This window comes from Puma concolor, chromosome D3, assembly GCF_028749965.1.
Source record: "Puma concolor isolate L17-30 chromosome D3, mPumCon1.1.hap2, whole genome shotgun sequence".
Classification (NCBI taxonomy): Eukaryota; Metazoa; Chordata; class Mammalia; order Carnivora; family Felidae; genus Puma; species Puma concolor.
In genome coordinates, this window is record NC_141678.1 from 43,942,469 (window position 1) to 43,958,277 (window position 15,809).

Sequence of the window (15,809 nt, forward strand, 5' to 3'; positions counted from 1 at the left end):
GGTTCAGGTCATGGTCCCACTGTTAATGGGAATTCTCTCTCACCCTCTCTCTCACCCCTCCCCACTCTCTCTCAAAATAATAAGCTTAAAAAAAAAAGTCCCAATTTGATATATAGTATCAATGTAATTCCAATCAAACTCCCAGCAGACTCTTAGAAAATAAGCTGAATCTAAAAAGTGCAAAGGACATGCAAAGATCTTAGAAAAGCCAATAGTTTTGAAAAAGAAGAACAATATTACTGGATTTCACGTCTTGAATAATCAAGACTGTGGGAAGTGAATATTGGTATAAAGGTACATATACACACACCAACAGAATAGAATCCAGAAACAGACTTACATGTGCTCTCACCAGTGAACACTCATATGGGAAAAAAAAATAAACCGCCAACCATTAGTTAACAACAAACACAAGAGTCTGCTCAAAACAGACGATATACCTAAATATAAAAGCTAAAACTTGTAAAAGTTTTAGAAAACAGAAGTCTCTTGTGACCTTGACACATGCAAAGACTTCTTAGATGGGACACAAATAGTCAAAACCATAAAAGAAACTGATAAATTATACTTCAACAAAATTTAAAACTACTCAACAAAACACGTTAAGATAAAAGACTAAAAAACACAAACTAGGAGAAAATATCACAGCACATGTATCTCACAAAAGACTTGATTCCAATATACATAAAGAATATACAAAATGCAAAGAGATTTAAAAACGGGGGGGGGGGCGCCTGAGTGGCTCAGTCGGTTGGACGTCTGACTTTGGCTCAGGTCATGATCCCACATCATGAGTTCAAGCCTCCCATCAGGCTCTGTGCTGACAGCTCAGAGCCTGAAGCCTGCTTCAGATTCTGTGTCTCCCTCTCTCTCTGCCGCTCACCCACTCAAGCTCTGTCACTGTCTCTCAAAAATGAATAAACATTAAAAAAAATTTTTTTAAAGAATATACAAAATGCAATTAAGAAAATAATCCAATTAAAAATGGGTCAAGATTTGAACAGATGTTTCACAAACAGAAGATAAACAAGTTGCCCATAAGCTCATGAAATTTGTTCAATATCATTAGTCATCACATAAATGTAAACTAAAACCACAAGAAAGCATCACTATACACCCACCACAAAGGTGAAAAGAAAAATAACTGACAACAATCAAATGCTGTGATGATGCAGAACAACTGGATCCATCATACATTGTTCACAGGAATGTACGATGGTACAACCACCACTATGGAAAGTATTTGGCAGTTTCTTACAAAGTTAAATATATAGCTTAACCACATGATCCAGCAATTTCACTCTTAGGTATTTACTCAAGGAAAATGAAAATATGCATCACTCGTAGGTATTTACTCAAGGAAAATGAAGGTTCACTGCAGTTTTGTTCATAGTAGTCAAAAAGTATAAACACAAATATCCATCAAGAGAGGAAAAGATACAGGGCACCTGGGTGGCTGTGTCGGTTAGGGGTCCAACTCTTGGTTTCAGCTCAAGTCATGATCTCACAGTTCCTGAGATAGAGCCCCGCATTAGGCTCTGTGCTGAGTGTGGAACCTGCCTGGGATCCTCTCTCTCCCTCTCTGCCCTCCCTCATACACATGCACCCTCTCTCTCTCAAAATAAATGAACATTTAAAAAAAAGAGAAAGATGGATACACACACACACACACACACACACACACACACACACACACACACAAATTCAAGGAACCAAAACTGTATAATGGGCAAAGCTACCCAATATATGTTTAACTGTAGTCTCAAAAAAGGAGAGGGGCACCTGGGTGGCTCAGTTGGTTGAGCGTCTCTTATTTCAGCTGGGATCATGATCTCAGTTTGTGGGTTCGAGCCCTACATGGGGCTCCTCCACGGTGACAGTGGGAAACCTGCTTGAGATTCTGTCTCTCTCACTCTCTCTCTCAAAATAAATAAACATTAAAAAAAAAAAAAAAGAGACTGAAGGAAGGGCACACAGAAGACATACTTAAAGAAACAGCTGAAACTTTTCCAAATGTAATAAAAACTAAAAACCCACAAATTCAATAAGCTCAAACAGAACATAAAGAAAACCTCTCCAAAACACGTAATTGCTGAAAAGCAACAATGAGAAAAATCTCAAAAGCATCAGGAAAACTAGAACCATTACATGCAAAGGAACAAAAGAATGACAGCAACTATGCAAATCAGAAAAGTTTTCATGTATTGAAAAAGTGTTAATCTAGAATTCTATACCTATCAAAAATGTCTTTCAAAATGAAGGTGACATAAAGAAAGAGCTCTTCAGAAAAATAAAATGAGCTATGAGAAAAATTCATAGATATGCTCTGCAAGAAATGTAGAGGTTCTTCAGGCAGGAGAAAATGGTATCTGCTGGAAATTTATATTTGGATCCAAGGGGAAGAATGACAAAAATGGTAAATATGACTTTTATACATTTTTAACCTCTTTAAATGATAACTATTTAAAGCAAAAATAGGAATCAAGTATAAGATTTCTAACATGTAGAAATAAATTGTATGACAATAGCAGCAAAGACCAGAAAAATGGAAGTATACTATCAGAAAAATCTTACATTATACTTGAAGTCATTTGTTATTTAAGGCAGATAAGTTAAAGATATGTACTATAAACCCTAGAGCAGCAGTTCAAAAACATCATCTTAGGACTCTTTATACTAAGAGGCAGCAAACTTTTCCTATTAAGGGCTATACAATAAATATTGTAGGCTTTCTGGGCCATACACGGCCCATACAACAAGGGTCAATGAATTTCAGAGGACCGAAATAATATTGGTATGTTATGGGACTGTAACAGAATCAAATTAGAAATGAATAACACAAATATACTAGAAAAAGGCCCAGATAACTGGAGATGAAACAACATAGTTCTAAACAATCAGTCAAAAAAAACAAATAAGAAAATATTTAACTGCATAATAAAAACATAGTATACCAAAAGTTGTGGATACAACCACAAGTAATTAAAGATAAATAATTTTAAGTGTCTACATGAACAAAGAAGATATAAAAAAAGTCCATGATTTAAGCACACACCTTAAAAAGCAATAAAATGAAGCAATGTAAATCCAAGGTAGGAAAAATGGAAATAATTTAAAAAGTAGGTATCAATAAAATAGAAAATAGGTAATATATCAACAAAGTCAAAAATTGAAAAGATTAACTGATAAATCCTTAGCAACACTAACCACCCTCCCCCCCAAAAAAGCAAAGACACATTAGTATCAGGAATGAAGAGGGGAAATATCAACAAATAAAGATAAATACAAAAGAATAATTAATGACTATTCTGGCAATGACTATTATGCCAATAAATTCCATATATTTAAACAAATTTTCTCAAAGAGAAAAATCACCAAAATGGACATAAAAAAGAGAAAATCTAAATACCCTGTATCTATTAAAGAAACTGAGTATTAATCAAATTCCAACATAGAAAATCCAGGTCCAGATAATTTATCCATGAATTCTATCAAGTACTTACAGAAATAATACTAATCTTACACAAACTCATTTAGAAAAGAAAGGGGAGGGAATACATCCCCAAATAAAAAAACTAATATTCCTCATGAACATATATATGAATATCCTTTTTAAAAAAATGAAGGACGCCTGGATGGCTCTGTTGGTTGAGCATCCAACATCAGCTCAGGTCGTGATCTCATGGTGAGTTTGAGGCCTGAGTCAGGCTTTGTGCTAACAGCTCAGAGCTGGAGCTGCTTCGGGTTCTGTATCTCCCTCTCTCTCCGCTCCTCTCCCACTTGCGCTCTCTCTCAAAAATAAACATTAAAAAAATAGTAATAATTTAAAAATGAGAAAATAAAATCCAGCAATATATAAATGAGATAAATACATGATTTAATGGGTTTGTCCCGTTCTCCAAGTGTTTGTCAACCCCTCTAAAATTCTTTCACAGAGTCAACACAATCAAAGCTGTTTTCATAATACCAAGGAAGTTACTGTCCCTTGTTCATTGTGCAGACACTTGCACTAATAGTGCAAAAAATTTTAACAGTTTAACACATATCAAAGTAATGACATCAAATGAACTGGTAAAAATGATTATTAAATCTCAACCTTTGAGTACATTCCTTTTTCATATTCTGTGCTATGGAATGGAAAGCATCCAATAAAAAAAAATTAAAAAAAAAAAAAACTTAACTTCTAGCAACCAAGATCTCCTTCAGGAGGTGAATAAACTGTGGTATATCCAGAAAATGGACTATTATTCATCGCTAAAAAGAACTGAACTATCAAAGCCATGAAACGACATGAAGGAAACTTAAATGTAGATTACTAAGTGAAAGAAGTCGGGGCGCCTGGGTGGCGCAGTCGGTTAAGCGTCCGACTTCAGCCAGGTCACGATCTCGCGGTCTGTGAGTTCGAGCCCCGCGTCAGGCTCTGGGCTGATGGCTCAGAGCCTGGAGCCTGTTTCCGATTCTGTGCCTCCCTCTCTCTCTGCCCCTCCCCCGTTCATGCTCTGTCTCTCTCTGTCCCAAAAATAAATAAACGTTGGAAAAAAAAAAAAATTTAAAAAAAAAAAAAAAAAAAAAAAAAAGAAAGAAGTCAATCTGAAAAGTCCACATACTGTAGGATTCCAATATGGGACATTCTGGAAAAAGGCCAAACCATGAGACAATGAAAATATCAATGGTTATCAGAGGGCTGAAGGGAAGAAGGGATCAGGCACAGCATACAGAATTTGGGAGTTGGGGGGGCGGGGAACAGTAAAACTATTCTGTAATGATACCATATTAGGGAATACATGTCATTATACATTTGTCCAAACTCACAGGATGTGGAACACCAAGAGTGAAACCTAATGTAAACCATGGATTTGGGTACCAATGATGTGTCAATGCATGCTGATCAATTACAACAAATGTGCCAAATTATGTGTAGGGGATGTTGGTAATGGAGAAGGCTCTGCATTTGTAGGGAGGAGGATATGTGGGAAAGCTCTGTATCTTCCACTTAGTTTTTGCTATGAACCTAAAACTGTTCTAAAAAACAAAATCTATTTAAAAAATAAAATCAATGAAAACAACACATCTGCATACCAAAGTATGATTATTTTCTTCAGGATAAGCTTTCATAAACATCTGAGTTGCAAACCAGTTCTAGCAACTAGTTCGTTGCCTTCTTTTTAATTTTTTTTAATGTTTATTTTTGAGAGAGAGAGAGAGAGAGAGAGAGACAGAGAGGAGGGGGGGAGGGGCAGAGAGGGAGGGAGACACAGATTCCAAAGCAGGCTCTAGACTCTAAGCTGTCAGCACATAGCCCGATGCAGGGCTGGAACTCATGAACCGTGAGATCATAACCTGAGCCAAAGTTGGATGGTTAACCGACTGAGCCACCCAGGCACCCCTGGAGTAGTTGCTTTTGTAATGAAATACCATTTTTACTTACAACAACTACAAATTATGGGTTTTTATACTTGACTATTTAGCCAATATTTTCTCAAAAATAAATGAAGTGAGCTTGATGCCTTAGGAAAAACTGACTATAGTTGATGACAAAATTAGAGCTTCTGAGTGAAAATTAGAATGTTACATCTGTCACTAGGTACTTGGCAGCTCTATGTACTGTTGAGGTTGGTGGTGATATTAATGAATGCCATTTTTTGGTATTGTATATTAAAATACATTAACATATGTAAGATCTAAAAAACTTAGGAAACGAGTGTTTTCCAAATGACCAATACATGATGTTACAAAATCATGCACAAGAATTAAGATCCATTGTAAGTGCAAAACAGACAAATAGATGTTTATGTTGGAAAGGTCACTGATGTGGTTTCTACCACAAACTAACCAATTATAAACTATCACATGTTAAGTTCTGGTGTACTAGGAAAGAAGAATGTTCACGATTTTATCTTAAAAGACCACTCCCTTTTCCCACTATTTGACTATGTGAGGCCAGAGTTCTTATAAATACTTCAACCAAAACAACATATCACAACGTACTGAATGCAGAAACAAATATGAGAGTTCAATTATCTTCTAATTAAGCTAGCTTTTAAAGAGATTTGCAAAAACATAGAACACTGCCAGTCATTGCATGTATTTTTTGGAAAACATTAAAAAAAAAATTACCATGTAATGCGTCTGTTATTGTTATTTCTAAATAGTTTAATTTCAGTTTTAATTTCTAATATATCAATAGATATAACTCACATATATAAAACTCTTTGGGGTTTAGAAATAATAATAGAGTATAAATGGGGTCACAAACACCAAAAAGTATGAAAGCCACACATCCCAGGAATACCAGGTTTAACAATTAAAAATCAAGAAGACTAACCAGATTATCAGAATAAAGTAGGAAAATCATATGACCTTTTTAATAACCACAAAAAGCACTTAACAAAATTCAACAGCCATTCATAATTTAAAAGGTCTTCATGAAATGAGTGAGCTAGGATAAAACAAGGATGCCCATTTTCATCACTTTCTATTCAACAATGTGTTAGAAGTCCTAGCCCAGGGAAGTACGGCAATAAAAAGAAACAAATCTTAAAGACTGGAAAGGAAGAAGTAAAAATAACTCTATTTGCAGAAAACATGCGTATGTACATAAAAAGCCCCAAGGGGATCTAGAAAGTAACTACTCAAAGTATTAAGTGAATTCAGTAAGGTCAGGATAAAAACAAACCGATCTACCCATGAACTCGAAAACAAAATTTTTTTAAAATATCATTTTCAACAGCCAAGAAACACTACATTCCAAGAATCTAACAAAAACCATGAAGATCTCTATCTACACAGAGAAGCGACACAATTCTAAGAGAATATAAAGGCCTAAATAGAGTACATCATAGTTAAGCATTTTAATACTCAATAGGAAGATGCCCATTCTCCCCAAAATGAACTACAGAACCAATACAATCTCAAAATTCCAGGAGTCCGTTTGTAAAAATTAACAGACTTATTCTAAAATTATAAGAAAATGCAAAGAAGCTAAAATATTCTGGCAGAGGTTGGAGAACTTAATCTCATTTCAAGACTTACAAATTTTAGTAACTAAGTTGTAATCAAATGTATCAATGACACAGGAGTCCAAAAATAAAACTCCAAGTGATTTTCAAGAAAGACTCCAAGATGAGTCAACGGGAAAAGGAAAGTATTTTCAACAGATAGTGCTGGAACATATACATATATATGGAAAAAGGCATTTAGAATGTATTTTGGTATAATAATAAAGAAATTGCATTATAATAAGTGTTATGATAATACTTACATTTTTTATTTTGATGTTTCCCCAATCATCATCCTGTTTTAAAGACAAATAAAAAACATTTAACCACAGCTGTATAAATTGAACATATTCTAATAATCAACTAATTTTAAAGGTATCCAGGGGCACCTGGGTGGCTCAGTCAGTTAAGTGTCTGACTCTTGACTTCAGCTCAGGTCATGATCTTACAGTTGATGGATTCAAGCCCCATGTTGGGCTCTGCACTGACAGTGTGGAACCTACTTGGGATTCTCTCTCTCTTCTCTCTCTGCCCCTCCCCCGCTCTCTCTCAAAAGAAATATACTTTAAAAAACAAACAAAAAAAGCTACTCCAAAACAGTTTTTTCTTTATGTACATTTTACTTAAAATTACTATAATCAAAAATACTTGGGGGGGGGGGGTGGCACCTGGCTGGCTTAGTGGGTTGAGCATCCCAACTCTTGATTTCAGTTCAAGTCATGATCTCACAGTTCCTGGGATGGGGGCCCCACTTCGGGCTCTGCACTAACAGTGGGAGCCTGCTTAGGATTCTCAGTCTCCCTCTCTCTCTGCCCCTCCTCCACTCACACACACAAGGGCACACATGCACAGTCTTAAAGCCAGTAAGTCTAACAATTGCTTAAACTACAAAAGCCACAATCTAAAAGACAATAAACCTAACAGTTCCAAAAAGACTAAAAAACATTTAATTGATGACAGATACTAATTTTTTTGCATGTTTGTTGCATGTATGGAACTAGCAAAGCTAATAACTAACTTACAGGACAGGAATGAAGAGTAATTTATAAAATAAGATCTACATAATTAGAACAATTATATAATTTATTACCAAAAGTAGGAGATTCTTAGGAATCAAAGTGCTATTAGAAATTATACCAGGGGGGTTGCTGGGTAGCTCAGTTCGTTAAGTGTCTAACTTCCAACTTTGGCTCAAGTCATGAGTTTGAGCCCCGCATCAGGCTCTCTGTTGTCAGTGCAGAACCCACTTCAGATCCTCTGTCCCTCTCCCTCTCAGCACCTCCCCCACTCACACTCTCTCCCCCAAAAATAAATAAACATTAAGAAAAAATTATACCAGGATTACCAAAGGCAAACTAACCCTTAATAATATCTGCTGTGTCTACAAATGTTTGTCAAATCCTAAATTTCACATCTATGAAGCAATTAAATACTTTCACCTCAATATATTCAATTACAACCAGGTATTTTTTTTCATGCCATGATTGGCCCACAGGTATTTTGCCTAACCTCAGTACTTTTCCTTTTTTTTTTTTCTTCCAAGACTTATTTAAACTCAAGTTAGTTAACATAAAGTGTAGTATTGGTTTCAGGAGTAAATTTAGTGATTCATTCATCATTTATATACAACACCCAGTGCTCACCACAAGCACCTCCTTAATGCCCATTACCCATTTAGCCCAACCCTCCCACGAACCTCCCCTCCTACAACCCTCAGTTTGTTCTCTAAAGTGAAGAATCTCTTATGGTTTGCCTCCCTCTGTTTTTATTATTTTATTTTTTCTTCCCTTCACCTATGTTCATCTATTTTGTTTCTTAAACTCCACATATGTTACTCCTTCCCTTTTACTGAAGATGCCAGGCACTCAATATGCTTCCCTTTGATGGTGCCACTAATTAGCTCTCTGGACACCCTGCTTCAAAGCACAACAGTAACTTCCTAAATGCCCTTCTCAGTTTAAGGGTTATTACTACAAATCATAAGGAATGGTAACTATATATGCTCCCTCAGATCACTTAGTTATCTGAGCTCACACAAAATTGGAAAATGAACCCAGATCTGCCTGACTTGTAAATCTTCTGGTGCCTTACTATATATTACTTAAATCTCTCCGACACTGGGGTGCCTGGGAGGCTCAGCTTGTTAAAGATGGACATGAGCTCAGGTCATGATCTCACGGTTCGAGTTCGAGTCCCACATCAGGCTCTCTACTATGAGTGCAGAGCCCACTTCTGGATCCTCTGTCTCCCTCTCTTTCTGCTCCTTCCTCCTTCCCTCTCAAAAATAAACACTTAAAATAATAATAATCTCTCTGATGCTAAGTTTTCTCATTTATGAAATTATAAAACACATTTATTCTCATTTTTAAAATACATATAGGTGAGAATTAAAGAAAATAAAAGCCTGGAACAGAGTAAGTATTCATTAAGTGATAACTATTAGTAGTCAGTTTCATTTAATTACCATTTTTCTGTAATTCTCCACAGTATACCACCAGTATACAGCTCACCACAAATTAGGTTACCAACCTCCCTAATGACCAAAAGCTCATACTGTAACTTGGAGGGAAAACAATGTTTTCTTCACCAACATCTCTTACTGCCCAGCTTACAGGGGCAACCAAGCCCTATCTCTATAGTTACCTACAGCTCTTCAGTATTTCATACCTAACTCTTGAGGATAGTACCTTTTTAAAACTATACTTACATAGTATTACAAACAATAATACTTGCATCTTTTTGTGGCCCATCACCAATGATGCCAGTAAGCTTAAACTCATAATTGTAGTCAATGTGATCATTCCAAGGGAAAATTATGTTCCCTGCTCTTTTTAAGCAAAATTTTTTGTCACCAAGTAGGTGTTAGATAGTAATTACTCTTAAGTGATAGGAGCTCCTTTTTAATGAGTAGAATGCAAAACAGGCCAAAAGAAAAAATTAACAGTTTTCCAGTATTCCAGAACTGGGGCTTTGGTAAAGATGTTGTAATACTTTGATTTACAACATTTGAATGTATGTACAAAAATACCTTGTGGTCTTTTCCTTTTAAGCAACTTCCATATTTCTAACAGAGATAAAATTTTCTCCACTCCTATAACAGAAAATTACTAAGGATATATACACAGATTTTTGTATGTGTCTAAACAAAATACTTTTAACACACCCTCACAGGAAAAAAATCCAAACAGAGATACATGGAAAGTTCCACACTCCTCTGACCCCCCAGGAGTATTCTGATACAATGCATTTTAAAATAAAAATTTTGATGATGCTTTAATGTTCTTTCCTACACTAACATGAATAAAACCACTTTAATCTCATAGACTATATACTCTCACCAAATAAAATACCTCAACTGCTGCATTTTCTGGTCTTTCCAGTCATTATATAATATCATATAATGAAAATTTGGACTTTACCTTCAACGTTCCTCCTTTCACCATAACTTTCTGTCTGGCCGGCTGGACTCCAGTCAGTGCAAAAAGCTGAGCCTTGAACACCATTGGAGGTTCATCAGTGTTCAATTCTACACCTTCAAACTTCTCCTTTCCCCATTTCACAGTAACTGGAAATAAAACCATAATTTACTTTTTTAATTTATAAAATAACAGGACTTTAGATTTAGAAGATCCCCAGGGAACCTATTAGTTTGGCTTTCAAGAACTAGCCTGTCATTCCTCTTAATATGCTCACAATGCCTACCTTATCAGGAATGATGTGAATGCAGTAGGTCCTGAATAAAATTTAAATGAATCTAACCCAACTTCCTACTTGACACAGAAATGGGGTCTTAACATGACTGATTCACTAACATCACAAAATAGTAAATATTCAAGTCTTCTGAATCCTACCCTAATAATCTCAGCAAAATATGATCACACTGAAATACTTCCCAGAATGAGGTTCAAGGACTTCAAAATATGTTTAACTAAGCAACTATTAAAATTAGTACATACAACTGGAATAGAAAAAGAAAGTTTAGAAAGATAATTTGAGAGAAGAAAAAAATGCTTGTAAAGATAAAGCATATTTAAAACAGGTCAAGGAATACAGATTCTGGATTATAAGAAAAGCTCCATGGGAGAATTGAAAGGTGGGGTTCCTAAGCCAGAAGTGGTCAAATATTAAGAAAAATCCAAAGATACAATTAAATTATTAAAGAATCCTACTTTAATCATTGGGATGGCTATTAAAAAAGAAGAAGAGAAAGAAAATACCAAGTGCTGCTGAGGATGTAAATAAACTAGAACCCTTTATATTCCTGATGGGAATATAAAATACAGTACAGCCACTGTGGAAAAGGTATGGAGGGTCTTCAAAAAATTAAACTTACCATGTGATCCAGCAATTCCATTTCTAAATATATACCCAAAAGTGTGAAGCAAGGACTCAAATGAATATTTGTACACCCAGTGTTTACAGAGCATTATTCTGAATAACCTAAAAGATGTGAGCAATCCAAGTGTCCATCAACAGATGAACAAAATACGGTACAGACATACAATGGACAGTATTCAGCTTTAAAAACTAATGAAATTCAGGGGTGCCTAGGTGACTCAGTCAGTTGAGCATGTGACCCTTGATTTAGGCTCAAGTCATATCCCAGGGTCATAGGACTGAGCCCCAGATCAGGCTCCCTGCTGAGCATGGAGCCTACCTATGTTTCTTTCTCTGTCCCTCTACCCCTCTCCCCACCTTGTCTATGCGCGTACTCTAAGATAAAAAAAATTAAAAGTAATGAAATTCTTACACCTGCTATACAACATGGGATGATACACTAAGCAAAATAAGCCAGATACAAAAGGACAAATACTATGATTTCCCTTATGTAAGGTACCTACAGTAGTCAAATTCATAGAGACAGAAAGTAGAATGGAGGCTGCCAGGAGTTGTGGGTGAGGGGAAATGGCAGAGTTATTTTTAAAAGGTACAGAGTTTCAGTCTAGGAACATGAAAAAGTTCTGAAGGTAGACAGTGATGATGGTCACACAACGTGAATGTACTTAATGCCAAAAAAAAAGGTACACTTAAAAAATGGTTAAAATAGGGGCACCTGGGTGGCTCAGTCGCTTAAGTGTCCGACTTGGGCTCAGGTCAAGATCTCATGGTTTGTGAGTTCAAGCCCTTAATCAGGCTCTATACTGTCAGTATATCAGTATACTATCAACTTTTTAAAAAAATTTTTTTTAATGTTTATTTTTGAGACAGGGAGAGACAGAGCATGAGCAGGGGAGGGGCAGAGAGAGAAGGAGACACAGACTCCAAAGCAGGCTCCAGGCTCTGAGCTGTCAGCACAGAGCCCTACGCGGGACTCAAACTCACAGAGTGTGAGATCATGACCTGAGCTGAAGTCGGATGCTCAACCAACTGAGCCACCCAGGTGCCCACAACTTTTTTTTTTTTTTTTAACATGTTTATTTATTTATTTTTGAGAGACAGCACACACGCAAGGCGGGGAGGGGCAGACAGAGAGGGCGAGAATCCCAAGCAGCCTCCAGGCCAGCTGCACAGAGCCCAATGAGGGACTTGATCTCATAAGCCATGAGATCATGACCTGAGCTGAAATCAAGAGTCAGATGCTTAACTAATAGTTATAGGGGTGCCTTTGGCTATCAACTTTGAGTTGAGTCTCAAAGAAAAAATTAGATGTTATCCAGACACTTTGCATATATAAGCATTCCTGGAAAAGATAAGAAAAACATCAAAAGCATAAAACTGCATTATGTGTTCTGAGATTTAAGTAATTCCCAGAGGGGTAAGAAGCTGGAACTGGAAACTGGCCAAGGATCAAGTCAAGAAAGATAAATAAGTCATGCTAAAACATACAGGCATTGGGCTTTATGTTATAGAAATGTAAAATTCCTTAAAGGTTTTTTTAAAGGCCACTTCAGTCTATTTTGAACATTGTTATCACTCTAGCAGCAGGTGGGGAAATGGGTTTGAAGAGGGCACAACTGTAATCTTGAAATAAGCAAGGAACATAAAACAATAGCACAAGAAAAAAACAAGACAAAACCAAAACAGTATTAGAAATAATGAAGAAGAGGGGCACCTGGGTGGCTCAGTTGGTTGAGCGTGCGACTTGGCTCAGGTCATGATCTCACGGTTTGTGAGCTCAAGCCCCATGTCTGGCTCTGTGCTGACAGCTCAGAGCCTGCAGCCTTCTTCAGATTCTGTGTCTCCCTCACTCTCTGCCCCTCCCCTGCTCATGCCTTGTCTCTCTCTCTCTCTCTCTCTCTCTCTCAAAAATAATTAAAAAAAAAAAAAATTTAAGAAATAATGAAGAACCCACCTGAAATTGACTTAGCTGTGTCACCATGAACAAGTTACTTTAATTTTTTGCTCACCCATCAAAGAGAATCCTACCAGTATCACAGGATTATGTTGAAGATTGAAACAAAGCAACATTATAAAAACACTAGCTTTGTGCCAGGTATACATATTAATTTTTATGGCACTTATCCTTACCCATATACAAATCTGGATATTTAATTTTTTACTAAAACTTATGAAATGGTACTTAAAACATTCTCATTTTAATATAGAGGTTTTTGCAGAACCTGATATACAGAATCTCAAAATGGAGAAGTCAAAGGAAGAAACCCTGGAAATCTACCCCAATTCTCTCATTTTGGAAATAAGGAAAAGATATGATTAAATATTTAAGATAGAACTTAATGTTTAAGATAGAAAGTTTGGTGAATATTAAGTATTTTTGAGGGGAACAGAGATGTTGGTAGTGTGTTTACATATTAGCATACACTGGTATTTATTGCCATTACTTAATTGATAACCCCTCAGTTCTACATTGCATAAATAGAATATTTCAAGTACCATTCTACTGTTAATCGTGGCTTTAGAAAGACATAGAGCAATCATTAAAGTATTCAAGATTCTAGAACATCAAGAATCAACCTCAAGATTAAACATTATTCCTTTGTTTCATACCATTCTTTGAAAATGCTGAATCTTCAATAAAGGAATCATGATAAAGTCAGGAATGGCCAATGAATCACACATCCATAGCTAACCGAAGCCACTACATACATTTCAGGTGCCATTTTGAATAAGACTAAGAAACAGCAAGGGCCATTAACTAAGTGAAAATGTGATCCCTGGCCAATACCTTGGCGCAAAATAAAATAAAACAAAAACTGTCAAACGCCATTTAAAAGGAAATGACGCCTGTGGATATCTGTATTCATCTAAGTCTCAACGCTAACGCTATGCTTCAGACACAGAAGCCCAATGTAACGTCTGATGAAATGAAAGCAAAGCAAAAAGTTCGCAGTATGCCTCAGGATAAAACTGAAATTGGTATAAAAAGGGTGCCTGAGCCAAAGGCTGCAAAGGGTAAGCTATGGGAAGCTACTGACAGAAACCCCAAGCACGATGAAAGCTAACCTTCCATCTCCAGTCCTTCCATCCCGCCCTTACCCCTCCCTTCCACAGCTACCACTAATGAGCCCAAGAAAAGCCCCGCTACACCTCTAGCCTGCTCCCGGGTGCCTCAGGACACACCCTCACCTCTCCCGGTTCACTAGGACAGCGACAGAAACTATTCTGCAGAGTCACCACTCCAAGTGACTGACTTGCGCTCCCCATCTCCACTCCCCCACCCACCCAGGGCCAGGAGGGGCAGCAGTCCCTCAAGCTGCAGAGCTCAGAAATAGCGGGCAGAGAGAAAGGGGCCAGGGTCATCGCCACGCCGCAGTCACCCCGACGCACGCCTTCCCGATCCCCTCCCCCGTCCCGTGCTCAGCCGGGTGCCCGGCCTGAAGGCCAGGCCTACTCAGAGGCCTAGCACAGAACGGAACCGCAGGGCGAGCAGAGAGCTCACCTGAATAAAGCGGCATGGCGGCACAAAGGGCGGCGGCGGCGGCGCAGGAAGGCTGGGCCTGGCAAGGGCGTCGAAGGGAAAGGGACGCGATGAAGCTGTGGCGGCGGCCAAGGCGGAGGCGCGGTAGTGGCGGCAGCACGGGTGCGACGAGAGTCTCATTCAAACCGGCCACTGACGATGACGCAGCAACACGCAGTTTACCCGCCCACGGAGCCACAGGGCAACTGCAGGAGAAGACCCGGCGCAGAGCCGGCGAGGCGGGGCCTACTGGATGGAAAGCCAGGAGAGGCGGGGGCGCGCGAGGCGGGGGCGGGCAAACGCGAGCCTGTGGCCCCTGCACCAGTACAGGTGCACGCCTGCGCAATGCACGCCGCTGCCCAGCGCCCACCTCAAAGTGGGCCTGGCCTCGCCCTGCCGGGTCCCCGCCGGAGTGCAGAGTTGGTTTTCTGGCGGCTGTCTTTTTTAAAAAGTCTTTCTCCCTTTTTTTGAAAGAGTGGTTCGCTCGAGACGGGCATTTTTTTTCTTGTTAATATAGGCGGGAGAAGAGCTGAGAGAGGCCTCGCCCCGCCCCTCACCTGAGTCTGTCTGCTTATTAATAAAAATATCCAACTCTCCCTCTCTGGATTTTGTGACAAATGCGTGTCAAAAAGCTTTGCATACTGCGGAGATAGGTCAGCCTTGATTGTAACGTATTACTGTTGTTTTTAACAACCGTTTCAGACCCTAGGTTGGATCCAGTAAGATAGAAAAAATGCCCTAAGATAGTCGGGAGTTACCTGTAGCCCTCCACTTATTGGTCTTGAACCTGTTCCCCCAGGAAACAGAGAGAATTTGAATACATGGTTTCTGAGGCCTCTTCAAACTCTAAATTATCCTGGGAGAGGGAAATTCAAGCTTTCTAGATGAGAAGAAGGCCTGTAAATGAAAGGAGAAATTTCAAAGAAATTCGAATTATATTTGAGGTACTTCTT

At 38.1% G+C, this 15,809-nt stretch overlaps 1 protein-coding gene across 1 annotated transcript in view; it reads right to left on the reverse strand.

Annotated features, from left to right (window-relative positions):
* Positions 1-15,083, reverse strand: part of USP14 (ubiquitin specific peptidase 14) — a 47,925-nt gene extending 32,842 nt beyond the window's left edge. Inside the window, exons 1-3 of the mRNA XM_025931047.2 lie at positions 14,839-15,083; positions 10,418-10,563; positions 7,262-7,294 (exon numbers count right to left, since the gene is read on the reverse strand). Coding sequence (XP_025786832.1) covers positions 7,262-7,294; positions 10,418-10,563; positions 14,839-14,854 — 195 coding nt within the window. The 5' untranslated portion in view covers positions 14,855-15,083. The remainder of the gene's footprint in view (positions 1-7,261; positions 7,295-10,417; positions 10,564-14,838) is intronic.
* Between the last annotated feature and the right edge of the window lie 726 nt (positions 15,084-15,809).